Source organism: Pimephales promelas, chromosome 9, assembly GCF_988280905.1.
Source record: "Pimephales promelas chromosome 9, fPimPro1.hap1.1, whole genome shotgun sequence".
NCBI classification, from domain to species: Eukaryota; Metazoa; Chordata; class Actinopteri; order Cypriniformes; family Leuciscidae; genus Pimephales; species Pimephales promelas.
Window position 1 is genome coordinate 37,176,118 of NC_142777.1, and position 23,622 is coordinate 37,199,739.

The 23,622-nt window shown below is 34.6% G+C and overlaps 1 protein-coding gene across 2 annotated transcripts in view; it reads right to left on the minus strand.

The window, feature by feature from the left end:
* Positions 1-258: 258 nt before the first annotated feature.
* tbc1d9b (TBC1 domain family member 9b) overlaps positions 259-23,622 on the minus strand; it is a 35,950-nt gene continuing 12,586 nt past the window's right edge. The window contains exons 6-23 of one of the 2 annotated variants that reach the window (XM_039654999.2): positions 23,243-23,450; positions 22,805-22,984; positions 20,139-20,291; positions 19,439-19,589; positions 18,151-18,365; positions 14,617-14,734; positions 14,323-14,525; positions 12,990-13,072; positions 12,491-12,620; positions 12,308-12,406; positions 12,157-12,225; positions 10,684-10,924; positions 9,190-9,255; positions 7,783-7,854; positions 5,582-5,632; positions 5,222-5,281; positions 5,036-5,133; positions 259-3,246 (exon numbers count right to left, since the gene is read on the minus strand). In XM_039654999.2, coding sequence (XP_039510933.1) covers positions 2,632-3,246; positions 5,036-5,133; positions 5,222-5,281; positions 5,582-5,632; positions 7,783-7,854; positions 9,190-9,255; positions 10,684-10,924; positions 12,157-12,225; positions 12,308-12,406; positions 12,491-12,620; positions 12,990-13,072; positions 14,323-14,525; positions 14,617-14,734; positions 18,151-18,365; positions 19,439-19,589; positions 20,139-20,291; positions 22,805-22,984; positions 23,243-23,450 — 2,812 coding nt within the window. In that variant the 3' untranslated portion in view covers positions 259-2,631. The remainder of the gene's footprint in view (positions 3,247-5,035; positions 5,134-5,221; positions 5,282-5,581; positions 5,633-7,782; positions 7,855-9,189; positions 9,256-10,683; positions 10,925-12,156; positions 12,226-12,307; positions 12,407-12,490; positions 12,621-12,989; positions 13,073-14,322; positions 14,526-14,616; positions 14,735-18,150; positions 18,366-19,438; positions 19,590-20,138; positions 20,292-22,804; positions 22,985-23,242; positions 23,451-23,622) is intronic. The other variant, XM_039655000.2, reaches the window with a different exon arrangement.

Here is a 23,622-nt window from a genome sequence, read left to right on the forward strand (position 1 = left end):
AAAACCGTAATTTCTTTTCGACTGAAGAAAGAAAGACGTGGACATCTTGGATGACATGGGGGTGAGTAAATTATCAGCAACAGTTCCCGCGAGCATTACGTCACGAAAGTGCGGACGATCACGAGGGCTAAAGGCACAACCAAAACAATGTTCTTCCACAAATGACGTGGTTTTGTTTTTTTAACTGCTAGTGGGCCAAAAGTTCAATAGTGTAGGCCTAGTTATGAGTGGATGTGCATGAAAACACTAAACACACTCTGACTTGAACTTGATTTTTATTACATAATATTACACAATACTGGTTTAATGACAATAGGTTTTTAACAGTGGACATCAGGTAATAACGGACAGAAAGCCTACAGAAGGAGAAACTCGCCACAAACTCCTTTTACAAAACGCATGAGGAATGTGGAAACAGTGTTAGTTTGTGCATTAATTAACACAGTTAATTAGAAACACAGTGAAGTGAAGCCACAGTTAGATAGAGGTCACGGAGAGTCGTTCACATTCAGATTCATAGCGGAGATGTGGAGCTGAGCCGAGCTTCTTCTGCAGCTATAATCACATTTTAAAAACATTTTTATATATTTTAATGCTTCATTATCGACTTAAAATGTAAATGTTGTCTTCATCCCCATTTAAATCATGTTCATATTTTTAAGCTCTTTAAACATATCTGAAAATAATAATACTGAAGCCATTCCGAGTCGAACAGGCTTAATTTAAAGCTACTTTAGTACAAAAGCATTGTTAAAAACAAAAAATTTAGAATAGAAACGGGACCAACAAAAGCAAAGCGATACATGACGGAAAACAAACGACGATTTGACGTTAAAAATTCTGATATTAGAATGTGATATGCAACTATTTACAGTTTTAAGAAGCTCGACTACGTCTCATTAAATGCAAGCGCCCAGACTCTTTCAGTCATGCGGTTAAAGATCAAGTCTGCTTTTAAACAACAGGTTCTAGATCGTTTTAATCATGAACCTTCTAGAACATAATGTCATTATGGCTCAAGAAACGTCCAGGCCGAAGGATACAGACTTCTAAATTTGATGCAAAAAGACGCATAGCGATCAAGAAACGGAAATATAGTTTGCAACTTTTATTGCATTTTCCAACATAAACGTAACAGGGCTTAATTTATAAAACACAAGCAGAACTAATTTGTGTAAAAAGATTTTTTACGGAATGTTCAATACAGAGAATTAATTTTTTTAATTTAATGCAATGATTTATGTAAAAATGGCTAATGTATCAATTTATGTAAATATAATTTAATATGAATACTGATTTTTTTAACACGGGATATGAAGGACTAAAAATGACAAAAGTAAAAATAAATAAATAAATAAATAAAAAGAATAAATAAATACATGCAGAAATATAGTGAAAATAAATGCATTTTGGTAATATAAATGGCTATTTCTGTATTTTTATATGTATTTATTTATGTATTTATACATTTATGTATTTATATATTTATTTATTTCCACATTTAATTGAGTGGGGGGGGTGCCAACATCAGTCCGATGTAGAATGCAGCCTGCTTTCCACAAATGTATAAATGTGGAAATACATAAATAAATAAACGTAAAATTAAATAAATATATAAATGTACAAACAAATGTATAAATACATATATAAATGCATAAATAAATACATTTTAAAATACAAAAACAGCCATTTATATTACCAAAAATGTATTCATTTTCACTATATTTCTGCATTTGTTTATTTCTATTTTTAGTTATTTATTTTTCCTTTTGTCACTTTTAGTCCTTCATACGGGTTGCCAAAAAAACCTGATCTAATACATCATTTTAATTTAGCTAAAGGTGCATCAATGTAACAGTTTACTCAGATATGGTTGCATACATGTTTTCTACTAATTTACGAAGGCCTGATTCATTTCAATGTTGCATAAAATTTGCATAAAAATGTTTTGCACAAATTCGCTCTGCTTGATTTGAAAGAACGAAGCCCAATGATTGTACTTGCTTTGGCCTGGCAACTGAAAACAGTGGCGAATAAACGAGATTAAAGGCCATTATAGTGCTCAAACAATCGGCTACATTTTCTCGTTACCGTTCGGACGACTAAGACAAGCCAGCGTGGCAACGTTTGCGTAGCTTCTGGCAAACACACATCTGACAATAAACGTACTGTAACGATGACGCCGTCCTCTCAACTCCACGACAAACCCGTGCGCGAGAGTCTGATCATTAAAGCAAGGCAATGACGCAGATTTAACACACAGAAACATGTCTTTGAACCGAAGCTGTGTGCAAAGTGTTTCCATCTGAGGGGTCAAAGTTAAACGTCGACGCTTCATCACCGAAAGGACACACGTGCAAGAAAGCATTAGTGACGTTCTCTTTTAGTGCGAGATAATCGCACGAGTGTGCAAATCAAATATTTAGTGTGACGTTTCATGAGTAATATATGCAGTTCCTGTAGATATATTTAGATTTGTATGGGCCGTTTCCCATAATCCTCCATTCCAGACCTGCTAGTTGACCCGGACACTAGGATTGAGCGTGGTCTTTTTCAATGTGATTTGTAAAACTCCTACAGACAGCGTCTGGAAATCTGTACGTGTGTGTTTATGTGTTCGTGTGAGCGTACTCATTGCGTGGTCAGAGAGAAATCGAGATCGCTCGACGTACTGATCTGTCTTTCGACCGCTCTCAGCGACTTACACGCCTTTATTTTGCTCTGGATGTCGTGTTTCTTCTCGAAGTAGTCAACCAGCGACGTCTCCGTGAGGAACGAGGCTAGAACCTGCTCGAATGTGATCGACCAATCGGCATCCGGCGCGCTGCCCCGCCTCCGATCCGCCCCGTCTCCGCCCACGCAGCCAATCAGAACCGTGTCGTCGGCGATGTCCTCGCACTGCAGCGAACCGGCGCTCACCACGGAGTACGAGGAAACGGACGTGTCGTCTTTGGCCTCTTCGTCAGAGCCGGACGCTGTCGGGGGAGGGGTCTCCAGCTGGGCCTCCGCGAGGGCCTTCGAGACCAGGGACTGTCCTGATCCTCCCTCCCCGGACGAGTCCTCTCTGTCGGGCTGAAGGGCGTCGGCCTCGGGCTTCTTTCCCCCGTTGTTGCTGAACTTCTTGCCCACTTCTCCGATGCGCAGCAGGAGACTCGCCACCGTGGCGATGCCGTGATAAAGCTCCTGCTCCATGGGATCTTCGCTGAACATGTTGTAGAGAGTCTTACACATCTCAATGAACTGCTCCTGCAAATGTAGGAACACATGAAAATGCGGCTATTTTAATTGGCCAAACACTGCAGTGTAAGGTTGCTACTTTGGTTTAACCCTCTGGGGTTGTTCGGCCCAAATGGACCCGAAGAATTTAAATATTTTTTTTTTTAAATCACAGCTTCCTCAAAATGGTCCGAAATTTGGTGACTTTGTTGGTATTTGGTATTTGAACACCCAAAAAAATTGGGGACATGATGTGAATAGTCTAAGTGGTTGTAAAAAAAAAAGTCACACTTGGGGTGTTCGGGTCTAAATGGACCCGCATGGAAAATGAATGGGAAATTGGCAAAAATACTGAGGTTTTTTTGTGCGTACAATCTACAAATCAGCCACGATCTTGAAAAAAAGCACACAACAGTGAAGGGGTGATTCTATAAAACATCAAGAGTGCAAAACAGACACATCCACACACACACAAACACACTTTTATACACAAACACACCAAAAAATTCAGATTATACATGTGTTTTGCATTTTTAAAATGCTCAGTTTGTCCACCAGATGGCATCCATCTCATTTCAAAAATTGCTTTTTTGAGGCCTAGGCTTGACTGTAAAATGAAATACAGCTTTAAAAAAATATATATATTTTTTTTTAAATATTTTTTCTATGATGTTAAATTTTGTCATAATTATTGCATTAATACTAATTATACATTTTTTTTTATTTTTGAAATTCTCAAAACACCAAAAACGAAAAGAAAACATATTATAAAAACGAGTAAAAAAAAAAAAAGTCATGATTTTTTTTTTAAAATATGAATCCCAGCCTTTGGGTCCATTTGGACCCGAACACCCCGAGTGTGACTCTGAAACGAAAAACCCCAGAGGGTTAACAGAGTGGCGAAGTGATGACGTCACTTTGTAGGACAACTCGGACGCTAGCGGCGCATGGGTTCCATCGATCGAAAAGCTATGCATTTTTCCCATAGACTTTGGAAAAAAAAAATAAAAAATCAAATAAAATTAAAAAAAATTAAATTAAAAAAAATAATAATAATAAAAATAAAAATAAGACCCGTGTTCATTAAAGAGTTGTGACCCTTACACGTTAATTACCTATGGCCTTATTTGTCCAAGGTATTTTTGAGAAAATGTTCTACATGCAATTTACATTGGATGTCTATTTTGTTCTTGCAATGTTGTAGGCTATTTGAGAATGTAAAAGGTCTGCAAAGTATCAAAGTGCAGATAAATGTAGTTTTTGTGTCCCGAAAGAATGAAGCGACAAGCAATACTAAAAAAAAAAGATCAGATCTGATTCTTCACATTGAAATTACTGCAAAAGCTTAAAAAGATCAGATTCAAATTTAGTCTTTCATCAGATACGCACCTGATTTATTTACGCTTAATTGTAAGGGGGAAAACGTTGCTTTGGACCACATTCACATTCAGCCGCAGTGTAAACTAGAGCCCGACCGATAAAGGATTTTATTGAAGGCCGATGCCGATACAAATATTTGTTGGTTTTAAAATCCGATATATCGGCGGATATTATTTTTTTATTTCAGAAACGCGCAACAGAATATTAACAGATGGTGTAGAGCGCCCTCTGGTGGACAAACTATACAACTCCAACACTCATGACATGGTTGAAGCGTGATTCGTCCGTTTTTATTTTATTTTTGAAATATTCATTTATCGGCCATTATAAGTGCCGATACCGATATTTTAGAAAATGCCAAATATCGGCCTGGCTCTAGTGTAAACCATGTAGACTTAATGTTTCTCCCAAACAAGCGAGACTGTGTGTGTTGAATCACCTGATTCATCCGGGGCAGATCTTTGATGCTCTCCTTCTTCGGCTCGTTTTCTTTGGCCCACATTCTCAGATAGTACTTATAGTCCTTTGGCTTCTCCTCTGAAAAACACACATGAGCTGCAATGAGACGCTGCCATTAAAACAACAAGCGGAGTGACGAAAAGCCGAGTGTGATCAGGTCGAGCACCTTTCCTGTCATCGGTGTCTCCTGATGTTGATGCGTCTCCCGCCTCTTTCAGATCTTCTCCTGTTAAGACATTAATGCTGCATTAATAAACACAAACATGAAAATGACATTTAGCCATTAACCACTTACAAATGCCCACCAGAACGGTTTCATGAGAGAAAACCCACGGCTTAAAAAAAGAAAAAGGAAAACCACAAAGGTAAGATAATGTCATGTGAAAGTGAGAGGGTGAAATGCAGACTGGAAAACACCAAAACCGACAGATGAGGCAGTTCGTAAAATAAATAATCTGTACTGACGCCCAAAAACACCATCAGAGAGAGAGAGAAAACACACTCGAGATGATAGACAGACACAAACCTGAGGTCACTTCCTGTGCCAGGAAGTCCAAATGAGACAGGAAGGGAGGATCTGGAGTGATCAGATGAGAGAGAGAGAGAGAGAGAAAGAAAGAAAGAGTTTAAAAGAGAGGGGGAGATAAGGAAATGAGGAAAATGAAAGTGCAGAAGGTTAATAATTCTTTATCTGTCAGTAAACCTGGAGCGATCCATCCACAGACTCATGCGGGACAGAACAGACAAAACATGCTCATTACAAATCATATTACTCATGCAACTATTTATCCACATTTGTTTGGAATAAATGTAATATTCTCTCGGGTCGTGTTAAAGGAGAAATGTAAGCTCAGTGCAAGTGACGCTCCACAGACGCATTTTAGTTCAGATAAACGTGTATTTACAGACACACTTGGACATGATCGATAGTGTGCACACAGATGATGCAACGAAATAAATGAAATAAGAAAAATCAAGCCCTTAATCCTGTAATTGTGGACAAATGTGGGCACAGATGACTCAGGTGTGATCCTAATTTTTATTTATTACTTCGATAAAGTTTTGTCTATCCATTTATGGTGTTTTTTTAAATTTTGGGGGTATTTTAAAATTTATTTACTTCAAAAAATACCATATTTTTCTATGTAAATTATGCTTACTTTTATGTTTTATTTTTAAATTTTTTTTTAACTACATTAAAATATCATTCCAATAAGTTCTTCGAGCTAAAACCTAAAGATGAAGTGACTTTTGGCTTATTTTATAATGCTCTAAATGACAGTTTTTCCCATTCATTTCTATGGGTGCCCATTTTTGACCCAAATACAAGATTAAGGGGTTTTTTTTCACCCACTTAACATTGTAGAATTGGGTCAAAAAATTGTGTGTGTTCAGGAGGCAAACTTAGGAAAAGTAGCCAAGTCTTGTACCGCTCAGATCAAGGGAAGTATTTTTTTTTTTTTTAAATAAAATCAAAACTACTTTGCCCACATTTGTCCAGAATACGGTTTTAAAAAATGTGACATTTTTGTTTTTTTTTAAAGTCAAAAATAAGAAACACAAAATCACCTCTAAACAGAAATTGACATTTTTGTCCTTTAAAAGGTGGCATGAAATGGAAGTGGAGACCTACTCTACTACTGTACTGTATATTCATGATATTATTCAGAGAAAATACTATCAAAAAACAAAAATCAAGGACGGGTTTGATTTATTTTTAGCGGTTGTTGATCAGGCAGATCTGAATGTGATGGATAATATATGTAATAATTAATCTGACCAATTTTTTATTTTATATATTTTATATTATACATTCATTATAGATAGAATTTTAACAGTAGAGTATATGTGAAGAGTTTGGTTCAAAAACGCAATAAATCCATTTTGATGAATTTGACTGAAACTGTGTTTGTGGGAAGATGAAAACCACTATTTTGTGTTTCAAATTTTCACATAGAATTTGTAGGTTATAATGACAATATCAAAATTAAATCCAGGTTTGGATTTTCAAAGATTTATTATATAAACAGATTTTTTTTCTCCCCAAAATGCAATAAATCCATTATGTTTTTTTTTTTCAAAATGCAATTAACCAAAATAAATTCAAAATAAAATTAATTTTATATACATTGAATTTGTTGTCTTGTGCATACTATAAATCCATCGCTTTAATATAAAATCTGTGCAAAATAGAACAGTAAATAAGATTTAAAACTGATTTGCACATGACACCTCTTGAATTAGACTACAGAAAATGACATTCATATATCAGACATCTATGTTGCACTGACATCTTGGTGGTTTGAGACCTTATAAGGCTCTTCCTGTTTTGAAATGTAGTGACTCCCGGACGAAGGCTTGTATGCCGAAATGTTTTTAGTGTTGATTATGACCAAGCCATGGTAATAAAGGCTTTTTAACTTTTCTAAAGAGAGTGCCTTGGATGTTCCTGTTTATTTTTATCTTTGTTGTAATGATTGTCTTGTGCAAACTACAAATCCATCGTATTAATAAAACAATATTTAAAACATTTATGGAGAAAAGTTTTTTTAAAAGTGAACTAATCCTTTAAGATCCTATTCCATTGTAAGCTCATCACTATAACCATGATTTAAATATCTCTAAATATGTCATTCTGTGGAGCTTGACTTGAACTGAACCAGGAGCATTTCTTTAATGTTGACTTAGACTGGTGTTTAGGGGGTGAACGCGTGTCAGTGTTTGTACCCTGTGGTGTGTCGTCGTCAGTGAAGAACTGTGTGGCCTCCAGTGCCGACTCCGCTTCCTCTGGACACAACGCTTCAGAGAGAGAGAGAGGTCAGCATGTACACACAAACTATCTTATCTTTTCTTTAACCCTTGTGCATCAATTAAAAAAAGTTACACATGGGTAAAAAGAGGACAAAAATGTCCATGTCAAAAAACTGTCATAAAAATGTGACGCTTCGAAACACAGACTTAAATTTAGTATCATTTTAAAGAAGACCCTTTGCAGATTATTGCTGAAGTAAAATAATAATAATAATAATAAGTAAATCCAAAAAAAAGTTATATAGGTATACGTTTATGAAAATTATTTATAAAACATATTTTATATAAAATATATATTTTATAAATCAGGATGAACTCAAAACTGCAATAAAATCAAAGCCATAAATCTAAATAGGTTGTGTTCCAAATTTGAGGATGATCTCTCAAAAAATGAGCTTTTCGGTAACAGTTTGTTTGGGCGTAGTAACATATTTTCCCCATTGGGTGGCAGCAAAACCCCACTGGAGCTCACAGTGATTGGATTTGAATTTGCAGTATTACAAACACACACATGCGCACACACACACACATATTTTTTTTATAACACACATACTAACCACACCCTAACATCCATACCAACACACCCACACAAATATTGTTGCATAATTTATCCAGTTGGCTCTATAATATGCCGAACCAGAAAACAGGAATGAAGCGATATTTGTTTTATAGGCCAAACTTAAAAAAAAATGGCACCATCTGATAAAAAATAGTAAAAAATAAAATTTTGAAGCCTTGCCATCAGAATGAAAGCCTCTTAACAAAGATTGCATAATTTTATAGTTAACTGAACCGGGGATTAAAAATTACAGTTTTAATGGGGACATTTTTGAGAGGGAGTATTTTTTATACCAAATACAAAAAATATTTGTTTATGAAAATGACGGTGAAATAGTAAAATTCCAATAAAAATACACACCTGTGCCAAGTTTTTTTGCAGTTAGCTTTAACACAGGCAAAGTGATCAAAAAAACAAAACTGAAAAGGACAAAAATGTCCATAAGGATGCACAAGGGTTAAATCTACTTTTCAGTCCAAAAACCTACATACGCGCTTGCTTTCTCACTTAAATGAACCTAAAACACACTTACTCACACACACACACACAGAGTGTTTGCTGATATCATCGATCTGGTTTCCTCACACTGTGCTGATGTTTGCTGTAATGTTTGCTGGTGTCATTCACACAGTTTCTCTGTACATCATACTAATAAAAACACTAACGCTGTTTGTCAAAAATATCTTTGGTGTTTCTCGTTTAGCTTACACCGTCACACTCTCTCTGTGGCCCGTCTAGTGAAAGAGTCATGTGACTGAACGTACCCGGAGGCATGTGGAGCTTGTAGAGGAGTTTGAGCTTTTCCGTCATATCACCGTGATACATTCCACCTGAGACACACACACACACACACACACACACACACACACAAGTCTTTAGTCTTTGATTGAAGTTGTTGTTGACTAATTATTTAATATGCACTTTAATATAAAACCGAACTGTTTGAAAATGTTTAATGGTTTAAACAGAAGTAAAACGTTCACTGTTTATCATTACATGACGAGAACCATGTTTAATCATTTTCATTTAACAATAAAGCATTGTAATGAATAGCAATAATTACATTTACCAAAACATTTTATACAATATTGTTTAAAACTTCGGGGTTGGTATGAGTTAAAATACTTTTTTCAGGAAGGATGCATTAAATTAATCAAAATTGACATTTATAATGTTAGAAAAGATTCAATTTCAAATAAATGCTGTTCTTATGAATCGAAGAATCCTGGAAATATGTGCATGCCTGTCAAATAGAAAACATTTATTTCACAACATTACTGTTTTTACTGTATTTTTCAGACTTGCTGAGCAGAAGAGATTCCTTCAAACAATCTTGAACTCATGAGCTGCAAACGAATCACTGAATCATGAGTTTGAATCAATTCACTTTCACCCGGTGCATGAAAATAAATCAAAGTTGTTTAGCTATCGATGCTTCACTTATAAAGGCTATCAAAAAATTTCACTTCATACTTTCATTGTCGCAAAGTTGCAAGAGACTAAATATGAAAGTAGTCCAATAATGCAAACAACAAAAAATACCTAATTCTAAATAACTTTACTGTTTGTTTTTTTTATAATTATTATTTATCTGGCCATTAGTGGTCCATTAATGATTTTTTTTTACAAATGTGGCTTTTTTTAGCCTCCGGTGTTTGTGTTTAACTCTGTATTCTTATGTGTGTGACATCATTGCTGAACTTTAACCCATTCCGTATATATTGAGTGTATGAAGTGAAAAATATATCTTATTATCCCAGATGAGACGTTTCAATGGTTACATTTAACCCTGTGAGGGGGCTTTTGAGGTCTCAGATCAGGATCTTGTTGATCCGAAGTGGTTTTCCCATTAAAGTCACCATGAAATTTAAAATTGGCGATTATTATTTATTTTTTATTTTATTTATATAGCGCTTTTCACAATACAGATTGTCTCAAAGCAGCTTCACAGTGATAACATGAAAGTAGTAATCATGAATTTAAAACGATAATGATGTGCACAGATAAATATTTTTAATAAATACTTTTTTTTAAAAAATTTTTATTGCAGTATTTATTAAAAATATTTATCTGTGCACATCATTATCGTTTTAAAGTCATGATTTCATCTTCCTCTCGCAGCGTCTCTTCTCTGATGATGTGGGCGGAGCAACCTGTCACTCACATGAGATCAGCCAATCATAAAGCACCACCATCCAATCAATTCAGGGAGGAAAAGATTTGAAATCAAACCTGATCTAAAAGCTCTGTGTACTCACTGAGTCCGGTGACAAACTCTTTAAAGTTGATGAGCGAGTCCTTGTTTTGGTCGAGCAGGCGGAAGAGTCGGCTGGAGAGTGTGTGTGTGTGAAGGCCACAGCTCCAGGGCGCCAGAGCGGAGAACAGCTGAACGAACTGCCCGCAGTCGATGCGATACTGCTCCAGATACGGCAGACTGGGGTCGTGACGCTCCGCTGCGGTGCTGCTCGAACCCCAGTAACAGCTCATGATGTGCTTCGCCTGACAAGTGCATCCAAAATAAAAGTTTGTTTACACAATATATGTATTATTTTGCCTTTATAAACACACACGCATGCATGTATATAAAAGTGTCATCACCGGCAGGCCCAAATCCATTACATTTTTACATATCCTATACTAAACCTAAACTAATCTTGACTAGGGATGGGCAACGATTAATCGCATCCAAAATAAAAGTTTGTGTTTACATAATATATGTGTGTGTGGTGTGAATAATTAATTTGTATATATAAATACCCACACATGCATGTATATATTTAAGAAATATGTGCATGTATATATTTTATATATATTTATTCACATTTAATATTTTAAATATAAATATATTAACACATTTTCTTAAATATTTACATGCATGTGTGGGTATTTATATATACAAATTAATTATACACACAACACACATATATTATGTAAACAAACTTTTATTTTGGATGCGATTAATCACGATTAATCGTTGCCCAGCCCTAATCTTGACCAACTCTATATCATTTGAAAGCTTACAATCTCTAGTTTCCATATTTTATATATTAGTTTCCACATAAATTACAGAGGAGCCGTAATTTATCAATTTGCAACAAGAATATTTTCATACTCCTAAGGCGTGATGAGACCTTTATTTTGAAATATAGGTGTACATGAAAAAACACGAAAAAAGGGTAGAAACCTCGGTTTGTTATCAAAAGATAGCATCTATTCAATTATTTTTGAAAAAACGGTCTGAAATTTTTTTTTTAAATCAAAAAAAAAATTAGATTCACCATTTGTGATGTGGCAGGAAGCTATAACGCACATGCGTGTTCTTTTTATGCGTTTCTTAGTGGTTAAATTCATATCAAAATCTGCCAAACTTCTCATTTCACTTCTGAATTGGATCTCTACTTCATAAATTGTATGAAAATTGTGGAAATGATGGTTCATATCACTCGAAGGGTGCCCTTATATGGACAGTAATGGAGTCTGGTTGTGCCCTAGTGGAAGCGCTCGGTACTGCGCCCAAACACACTCTCACAGAAAACTCATTTTTTTGAGGTATCAACCAAAAAAAATAAATAAATCAAAAGACTTTTGATTTAAGCTAAATACAAGACAAAAATATATATTTTTTAAATGCAAAACATATCTCTCTATGCAAACATTATCTATATAAATTAAGTTATAATAATAATAAGCATAATTACTAAAAATAATTAATAAAAACTAAATAAATTCACCTTAAACAGAACGTAGAGTTCTTCCAACTCCTCAATAGTGAAAGCAGAATCTGTCATGATCGCTCTCACCTGAACATCACAAACACAGGATCACATGTAATGTCTAAGATTGTGAAATATGTCCTCTCGACACACACACACACACACTTACCACACTCCTCTTGGCCGTGTCTTCAAGTGACTGTATGACCTTTAACCTTTGTTTGAACCTCATCTGCTCGATGACGTCGGCACGCAAGCTACCAAACTTCTGCAATTAGACAAAAACGACGGTTCAAAAGAGTCGCATTGGTCATTGGTCAGGAAAACGAAGCGCTAAGCCCCGCCCCCTCACCTCATAGGACGCTTTGATGAGCTCAAAGGCGTCGATCTCAGGTGGAGGGTTGTTGCCACTGGTCAACAGAGCATGAAGGTGAGGAATGGGCGGAGAAACAGTCTGCTTATTCACCACATTATCCAAATATCTGCAGGACAGGGAAATATGAGCGCACACACGTTATTAAAACATGTTCACAAAACATTTTTTTTGTAAATGGAACAAAAATTTTGAACCTTTAGAGAAATTATTATTATAAAATAAGTGTTTTTGTTCAGTATCCAAATAGTTTGTAAACATGCATTTGATACATCAAGCCTTTATGTCTCATATAGTATGATATACACTCTCAGAAAAAAGGTACAAAAGCCGTCACTCGGGCTGGACCTTTTCAAAAGGTAAACTTTTGTCCATTTTAGGCGCTAATATGTACATTTTTAGGTGTTAATATCCTATTGCGATGTATTGTGACATGATATACCGTTACACCCGTGATTAAGAATGATGTGATGTTCACCTGCCCAGAATGGTCATGGCCTCTCCTTCATCTGAACAGGACAGCAGTTGATCCATGTTTGCATGTAGCACAGCTAATGACACCTGGACAAGAGTCACACACACACACGTGTTACCCCTTATTTATACTCAGAGCCGGACAGTAATGGAGTACATTTACTTGTACATTTACTTTACTTAAAAAAACTTTTGCTGATAATTTATTATTAAGAAATGAAGGTTTTTGATGAAAACATTCCAGGAATTTTCTCCATATAATGGACTTCAATGGGGTCCAAACAGTTCAAGGTCCAAATGAGAGTTTCAGTGCAGCTTTAAAAGGGCTTTAAACGACACCAGACGATGAATAAGGGTCTTTTCAAGCAAAACGATTGGCAACGATTTCAAAAATAAATAAAAAAGCACAAATTGAGCTTATAAAACTTAAACTTTGTTATTTATTTTTGAAATGGCCGATTGAAGCTGCACTGAAACTCTCGTTTGGACCCCATTGAAGTCCATTATATGGAGAAAATCCTGGAATGTTTTCATTCATTCACTTTCATTTTAATGTATATATTTACACATAATTTATATTATATATAAATAAAATCAAATTAGGGCTGTGAAAATATTAATCGCGATTAATTGAATCAGAAATAAAAGTTTGTGTTTACATAATATATGCGTGTATGCTGTGTATAATTATTTTATATATATAAATATAAATTAAATAAATACACACATGTATGTTCACACACAAGAAAAATGTGTTATTTATATATAAAATAATTATATATTTATATATAAAATAAATTATATACAGTACATATATGCAAATATTTCTTAAATATATACATGCATGTGTGTGAATTTATATATTCAAAATAATTATACACAGTCCACACACACATATATTATGTAAACACAAACTTTTATTTTGTTTGTTGTTGTTGTTTGATACTTTATTTATCCCAAGGGAAATTTAAGGCATCCAGTAGCTTAGACAACAGATTTCCACATCTATAACTCACAATATAAATTAAAATAATAATAATAATACTAAAAACATGCATACACATAACTAAATATATAAAAAAAAAATTAAAAAAATTAAAATTCCTAATAATATTAACTATGACTATGGATATAGGCTATCAGCTGGCTATTAATCAATCAGAACAGTACATGACCGAGAATAAATTATAAATTCTGAAAGTAAATGTAATGGATGTTAGATGCCATGGAAGGCTAGTTGAGGCAAAATAATAATAATAATAATTTTGGATGTGATTAATAGTTGCCCATCTTTGATAATGAAGTTTCTGTTCTGTGTGATGAAAAATGACTGGAACCTGGAAAATGACTTTAATGCCCTCGTAGAAGAAGCAGTCGACCAGCAGCACGGCACTGTCGAAAGGCATGACGGACAGGAAGAGTGTGAGGAACCAGGACAGAGAGATGGTGGAGATGACGCCCAACTCCTGCATGCGCTCGTACAGCAGCGGCAAACACTCGTGAGTCAGCTCCTCGAACACTCCCTGGTCCACCAGCGCTCCTGTCACAGACAAACACTGCTGAGAAACACACACACACACACGCGCAAAGAGTCGCAGCTGTCATCGTGCGTTTAAATGTGTGTGACTGACCGACAACTCGAGTGTTGTAATAGTCGGGCAGCATCCGCTCACACAGAGCCACGAGCAGCCAGAACGCCTGCTCTTCAGTGCAGTACAGCAACAGCACCGACGTCACGATGTTCATCGCCTGGGGGAGAGAGAGAGAGATTTTTTTTTATTTCAATCATCTTTATTTATCAAAAAGATTCCTCACATAAAACAATATGTAAGGTATTACTTTTTATTTATTTATTTTTTTTTTTTAAAAGTGCAAAATGCAGTTCATGATCATTGACAGAACACAACGCTCTTCTGTGACACCATATTCCTTGTGAAAGAGTCTATTGTGCACTTATTGTTTGAATGTCCCTATTCTTCAATCTTTTGGAATGAGATGTCTCAATTTCTAGGTTTTAAAATGAATTGCAACCTTGTCTTAAATTTGTCATCTTCATACAAATGATTTTGACTTTCCTATAAGAAAAATGTATGTTATCGATTTTTTTCTATTATTAGGAAAATTTCATATTCATCAAACTAAGTGGAGTAACTCAAAACCCAACTTTGCTCATTTCAAAACAGCCTTTAAAATGTATTTTGAGTCCTTAAAATTAAAAAAAAAAAAAGCCCAAAAGATCTGTATCTCTGCTAAAGGAATTTAATATGTCTGTGATGCCCTCTATCTTTATTTTTTTTTCTTTATTTTTTTCTTTTTTTTTTTTTGTTTCATGTTTTAGGCTACTTCTCAGATGTTATAATTCAGAAAATTTAAACTTTATTTTAAAAATTAAAATATAATATTTTTAAATTAAACTTTAATTTAAAAATTTACTTATCAGAAAATGTGTAAAAGAAATGTCAAGAACTTGATGTCAAACTCTGTGATTTTGAAAATTTAATAAAAATAAAACAAGATGAGAAATTAAATATTCCCAGCACTTTCTATGATGTAGTATGCTTGCTACATCATAGAAAGTAATAAGAAATGACTCTTTACATTAAGGTAGTAGCCTAGTGAGAACAGGGTGTTGGGGGAATCACTTTTTTTCTCTTTTTCATCAAACCGCAATTTTTGCAAGTTCCCGCAATTTTTGCAAGTTCCCGCAATTTCATCGCATAAAATTGCATAAATATCCCGCATATTCCATCGCATTTTTAAAGAAAACGGGCCGCGTAATCAAGGATTTTTGCCCGCAACAATCACAAAAAAACTCCGCGTTTTTCTGGAAGGACTGATTAAGGGAATCCATAGCTTTGTAAAAAACAAAAATCAATTACAAGCCCTGATTTGATCATAGCTGCGAACACCCTTTCAACATTATAATCACTCTTCTACTAATATAGATGGCCACTTTGGCTTTACCCAAAATAAAATTCACTCATTCCTTCACTTTTGAACATATTTAAAGCCCAAAATAAAACAGTCCCTCCAGGATTTCACGATTTTTTTGTGTGATTTTTGCGATCAAAATGACTGATTTTGTGGTGGTAATTTCCAAAAATTTGCGATTCATATATAACATTTACCATAATAGTATTCAGTCCTTCCAGAAAAACGCAGAGTTTTTTTGTGATTGTTGCGGGCAAAAATTGATTGATTACGCGGTAAACTACTGGCAGCTGTGGTTGCCAGCATCATACCGTAAATTTATGCAATTTTATGCGATGAAATTGCAGGAATTTGCAAAAATTGAGGGAACTTGCAAAAATTGCGGTTTGATGAAAAAGAGAAAAAAAAGTGATTCCCTCAACACCCTGTTCTCACTCGGCTAATGTAAGAGTCATTTATTACTTCCTTTGATAAGCAAGCATACTACATCATAGAAAGTGCTGGGAATATTTAATTTCTCATCTTGTTTTATTTCAGACTGTAACGAGTGTAAATAAGGTGTGGCCCCTTTAAGAGCTGCGCGCTCCTGTTGAACTCTCTGCAGTGTTATATGTGCGCATCGAACACCCCATGTGTGCGGGTAATTTCTGTTTGATGATACTTATTTTATCTTATGTTGTTTATTAAGTAACGATGTGACGGTAGTCAATCGCCTCCGTGAGTCTGTCTGGCGTCGCATAATTGCGTCACTTCATAACGTTCCCATGGAAACAGGAGGAAATGGCGGCTCGTGTGAAGCAAACGCAACATTTTTCAACTTTCTGCTAAGATACATGTGACTTTTTTGCAACGAAAATGCGAGGATTATGAAATTATGCAAACCCCGCATATTCTGCACGGAAATCGGCAATTTATGCGGCGAAAGTGCGGCGTATTTGAAAAAATGCGGCCCTCGCATAAATCTGCGGACTTTGGCTGATTTTGCATTGAATTCAGCGATCGCATAATCGCGTTTTTCTGGAGGGACTGATAAAAGTCTGCACAGAAACACTCTCATCAAAACAATTAAAAAGATTCTGCAAACCATCAAATAAAGCATATGAATTGAAAACGAAATGAGGAAACGCGAATATAAACGGCGTATTGAGTCAGGTTTCAAACTCATTGATCGATATGCTTGCGTGGGAGTCGGTGAACTGTGCGCTGGTTTCTCTCCACGTTCTGCGCTGGTGTCGACAATAAACGCAAACCAAACGCAAGCTATCAGCCCTATCCACCGCGTTTACATTGTTATTAATAGTGGATACTTTCATGCGCTTTCATGTCCAAGTGTCTGCTATCAGACCCGTTGAAGTGCAGTTTCTGTTCATGTGTGTTAACCCTATATAGCCTACCCTACATAGGCTACAGTTAGGGTGATACACATGACTTAAAATGTGATATTGCCTGCACAGCTCTTGAGTTTCGTTTGGTCACACACACCACAAGGTGTCACTGTGGCCTCAAAGCTTCAGCACTGCCACTCTGAGCTTGATTGCTGATGTCTAAAACACGCCCCCCTCATTAGCATACGGAGAAAGAAATGTTGGAATGAATAAATGTGGAAATAAATAAATGTAGACATAAAAACATAAATACATAAAAGAATGTGAAAATAAATAAATGAATAAATAAATAAATGTAGACATAAAACATACATGCATAAATGAATGTGGAAATAAATAAAAGTGAAAATAAATAAATGCAGACATAAAAACATATACATAAATGACTGTGGAAATAAATAAATAAATGTAGACAAAAACATATACATAAATGACTGTGGAAATAATTAAATGTGGAAATAAATAAATGTGAAAATAAATAAATGTAGACATAAAAACATAAATACATGAATAAATGTGAAAATAAATAAATGCAGACATAAAAACATATACATAAATGAATGTGGAAATAATTAAACGTGGAAATAAAAAAATAAAAAAATAAATGAATGTGGATATAAATAAATGAATAAATGTATAAATAAATGTCTGAAAAAATACAATTATACATAAATATGGGAATAAAAGTATAAATACTCATTTATTTGTACTTTTTAACAATTCTTTGTATATTTATTTACATATTTATTTTTGTATTTTTGCTTTTTTACATTTCTTCGTATATTTATTTATGTATTTATTTATTTTTAATTAAGTCAGCTTTGGCATTCCATATGTGCGAGTGTGTACCTGGCAGTATCCGATGCCGGGGTTCCTGTAGGCGTAGGCCGTCAGCACTCGCCTCAGCGCGGCGATGCCCATCTCGTTCTGGAAGGCGTGATGCTCCGGCATGGAGCGGTGCAGGTCTCTCTCGATCTCCTCCGTCGCCAGAGTGCACTTACCCATCGCCTGCTCCACCAAACTGCCGTAGTAACCCGGGTGTGTGTTCATCTCGTTCTGAGCACCTGGAAAGTCATGAGGATATAAACAGCACACACAAAACTAAATAGTGCATCCCATAATGCAAAGTGCTCGATTTGATCTTCCATTTCTAATGTAAAATGATTTCTTGCGAAACTGGATTAAAAATGTAAAATTGCAATATTTTATTCTGATTCAAAAAGCAAAGTAATCATATCACAACACAATTACAGTCGTTACTGTTAACTCAAACTATTTTAATTTTCTTTAATTGGAACAAAGCAAAAATCTTTTTCAGATAGTTGCCAAGGCAACATCTTTAATTTTTGTTTACCCTTTTGAAGAGTAAAATACATACAAAATATAAATATGTTTTTTATAAAGCACATAAAATGACTAAAACTGATTAAAAATTACAATACTTAATTGACTATTTACACTAATATTTACAAAGGCTACTTCTTTCTTAATACATCCCTTGCATAATGTCATCTTTATTTAGCATATTTGAATATGCATATTTTGTCTGTACATTATACAGGTGAAACTTGAAAAATTAGAAGTTCATTTATTTCAGTAATTCAACTCAAAAGGTGAAACTAATATATGATTGTGTGATGATTATGGCTTACAGTTTATGAACCCCAAATTCAAAATCAGAATATTGTGAAAAGATTTTCATGTCTGTAATCCATAATCATCAAAATGATAACAAATAAAGGCTTGAGATATCTCACTTTGCATGTAATGAGTCTATAAAATATATTAGTTTCACCTTTTAAGTTGAATTACTGAAATAAATGAACTTTTGCACCATATTCAAATTTTTTGAGTTTCACCTGTATAATGTACAGACAAAATATGCATATTCAAATATGCTATACAAAGATGACATTATGCAAGGGATGGAATAAGAAAGAAGTAGCCTATGTGAATATTAGTGTAAATAGCATTGTTTAAAATATTAAAAAATATTTTTATATAATTATACATAAACTTTATATATTTTATTTGTGCAATACAGTGTTATTTTATATATTATTATATTATTTCTGAATATTTTGACTCGTCTTTTATTGCCTGCTCTGGGTGAACAGCGCCTCCTGGTGTTGCTCACCTGAGAACAGCAGCCACAGCTCTCCTCTCAGACTCTCAGGTATCCCGTTCAGGACCAGCTCTCTCGTCTTCGACGTGCGGTACATACACACTCCGCGGCCGTACTCGAAGAAATGGATGTTCCACGATTCCTCTTTCATCTTCTCTCTCGTCTGGATGAACAGAAAAACACACCAGGCAAATGATGTCATTCTTCTCACATCAAAATAATATATAATTTGATAAATATATAGAATAATATAATAAATATATAATGATAAATATATATAATAATTTGAACTCAAATCAATATTTTATGTCTGTTTCCAGTTCCACATCTGTTCAAAAAGTGTGTTTTTTTGAGAGAGAGAAATTAAGCCTTTCATTCATCAAGGAAGCATTGATCAAAAGTCAAAACTGTTTTCAACATTGATAATAATCATGATTCTTGAGCATGAAATCATCATATTAGAGTGATTTCTGAAGGATCATGTGACACTGAAGACTGGAGTAATGAGTAAGTACTGTATATTTGCATAGAAAACAATTATTTTGAATCATTTTTACTGTATTTCTGATCAAATAAATGCACTGAGCCTTACATATCACTAACACTCCTCTATTATCTATAATAAACTCTTGAAAGAAAGAGGCTTGACTTTAAAAGCCGTTTACAGTGTGTATGATTGTTTGAACCAGATCACATGAGGGGTGTGTCTCACCACTTTGGGCCCCAGCTCCTCCGGGACGTCCTGCTGGTAGATGCGCAGAAGGCCTTGCTTGGCAGTGGGCAAACTGGGACTGTAGTGCTGGTTTTGGGGCATCTCTCCATGCCCCAGCTCAGGGGACGGGGGCGTACTCGGGCTGGGGTTCTCCTGGAGGCGCAGTCACATGACAGGTTTACAACAGACGCTAGAAATGAGTCCCGTATTTCAACTCTAATTTTTTTTGTCCCGCATTATGAAAAAAAGAAATCATGTTTTGTCCCGTATTTCATCACTAATATACACTACCGGTCAAAAGTTTTAGATCGGTAAGATCTTTTTGTTTTTAAAAGAAGTCTCTTCTACTCACCAAGGCTGCAATTATTTGATAAAAAATACAAAAAAAAAACAGTAATATTGTGAAATATTATTACAATTTAAAACAGCGGTTTTCTATGTGAATATATAGTGAAGTGTTATTTATTCCTGTGATTAAAAGCTGAATTTACAGCATCATTACCCCAGTCTTCAGTGTCACATGATTCTAGAGAAATTATTAAACATTTATGATTATTATCCATGTTGAAAACAGTTTTTTACATCTTGATTTCAGGATTCTTTGATGAATAGAAAGTTCAAAAGAACAGAATTGATCTGAAATGGAAATCTTTTGTAACATTAAACACTGCCATTCACAAGTTTGGGGTCAGTAACAATTTATTTTTTTATTTTTGGGGGAAAGAAATGAGAAAATACTTTTATTCATCAAGGATGAGTTCAATTGATCAAAAGTTACAGTAAAGACATTTATAATGTTAGAAAAGATTATATTTGAAATAAATGCTGTTCTTTTGAACTTTCTATTCAGAGAATTTTGGGGGGAAAAATGGTACACAACTGTTTTCAACATGTTTGTTTTTTGAGCATAAAATCAGCATATTAGAATGATTTCTGAAGGATCATGTGACACTGAAAACTGATGTGTAATCAGCAACACTAATGATGTTGAAGATTCAGCTTTCAAATTACATTTTAAAATATATTAAAATAGAAAACAGTCGTTTTAAATTTTCATAATATTTCACAATATTATTGTTTGTCATTTTTTTTTTTCATCAAATAAAGCAGCCTTGGTGAGCAGAAGAGACATTTAACCCCTTAACTGTCACCCCCTTTTTGAGAATGGGGGTTAAATGCACTATTCACACTTAAATGGTTGTAATTCAAGAATGCCTTGGAATATATACCCAAGTTTGGTCTTGTTTTAAAGAAAACACTCAGCAGATTATTGCTGAAGTGAAAACACTTCAAAAAATGAAAGTATGAAAAAGTTATGGAAGTTTTAATTCACAGTAAATCAAATATACTGTACTATATATTTTTTATTTTTATATAAAATATATATTTTACAAAAAATTTTTACTATAAAATTACTATAAAATCAAAGCCATAAATCTAACCAAGTTATGTTCCAAATTTGAAGTTGATATCACAAAAATTGAAGTTCCCATGAGATTTTGTTTAGGCGTAGTACCAAAAATAGCCACCGGGTGCCATTGAATTCCATTGAATTTAGTTGTGTACATTCTGCCTTAACAAATTAATACATTTCTGTCCAAATATCAATTTTGTCACAAAATTTGGAAACTTGAGACCTTTCTGACAATATGTGTTTTGTCAAGATTAGAAAAGGTTTTGATCATAAATTATGAAATATAAGGATGTCCAAAAGGGGAGGAGCCTCATAAAATAAGTACCGTTTCTATGGTAACACAACATTCAATTATAAAATGGTTTTCACAGGATGAATTCTGAGTTTATAAGCTTTCAAATGATACCTAATTTATGATAACTACTAAAATATGTGATATAATAAAAAAGGCGATAAAAATATTATTATATTTTAGAGGATAATATATACATATATATTATAATTTTTAGAGGATAATGTTATACTATACTTTTTATTTTTTATTGAAATATACTAGATTATATGTTTTATTATGAACTTTTAGCATAAAAACAGAAGTTTCAATGATTAAAAGTGGGTGCATCAACTTTTCGTGACAAAGGTCAGACCTCCTGTTATGATGCAGATTTTTTTAGGTGCACTCTTGTCATAAATTCATTAATTACTCTTCCTACATAATTTTTAACACAAAACAGGGGTCGAATATTTAATTAGAAGTCTTAGACCTTTCCAAAAATATATAATTTGTCATAATTAGATTAGGATTTAATAGAAATATAGTGAAGTAAAGTTAGGCGTCCCGGTACCGGGACGGTGACAGTTAAGGGGTTAAAAACATCAAAAATTTTACTGATCTAAAACTTCAAATAATAGCCGAGTCCCAAATAACGAGTCTGGTGTGACTGCAGGTTTGGGTAAATAAAAGCTTGTTTTTTAGTTTCAGCTAGTATTTAATCTTCTAAAACCTGTCAGATAATCTGCTTTTCATCAGTCGCCAAAGCAAATTTGTCCCGCAGAAGCCGTTTTTGATCGGTGAGTGATGTAGAATTGAAACATGTTTTTACTTTATATTTTTTATCAAAAATATGCAGCAGAAAAAAGTATTTATCTACCCGACCTAAAACGTTTGAAAGACACAGTATATCAAATTAAATACTTTGCGGGTGAATATAAACCTGGTTAAAGTATCATTGGTTCTGATGACGTGACTCACGGATTGAGCATTGAGGCCACACGGCCTGTCAGGCGTGCGCTGCAGGAAGTCAGAGATCCGCTGAACCAGGAAGTCACGGTCTTTGAGGTTAGCAAACAGGAAGGTCATCTTGTTTTTAGTGCTGATGGACAGCGGACTCGGCAGAACACTGCTGCTGTCGGCCTTCTCCACTATGGTCACCTAGAGGAACAGAGAGAGAGAGTGTCCTGCTGAGTCTGTGTGTGTGTGTGTACATGCCTGTCAAATTAAATTTTGAAATATATTAAAATAGAAAACAATCATTTTAAATTGTCATAATATTTCACAATATTACTGTTTTTTTCATTTTTTTTTTCATCAAATAAAGCAGCCTTGGTGAGCAGAAGACACTGAATTTAAAAACATGAAAAATCTTACTGATCTAAAACTCAGTGTGTGTGTGTGTGTGTGTGTGTTTACCTCTCTCAGCGGAATGATAAGTTGACACAGATCTTCCTCTCTACTGGCAAAGCAGATGTAGTTGTTAGAAACAAACATTTGACCGACGACATGCATCTTCGTGAACGGCGTCCAGAGCGTACAGTCGGTGTGTCCATCCAAACGCTCGTCCTGCGTGAGCCGGAAAAGAGCCCGGTACCGCTCGTTCTTTGCACGCGCATCCAAGTCCCTGAAACATGTGAGAGGAAGCTTTATTTCAAGTAGTTAAATCAAGATAAGAGCAAGGTGTGCATTTGTGCTTATAAAACTTAAACTTTGTTATTTATTTTTTAAATGAGCGCTCGTTTCGCTTGATAAGACCCTTATTCATCGTCTGGTGTCGTTTAAAGCCCTTTGAAGCT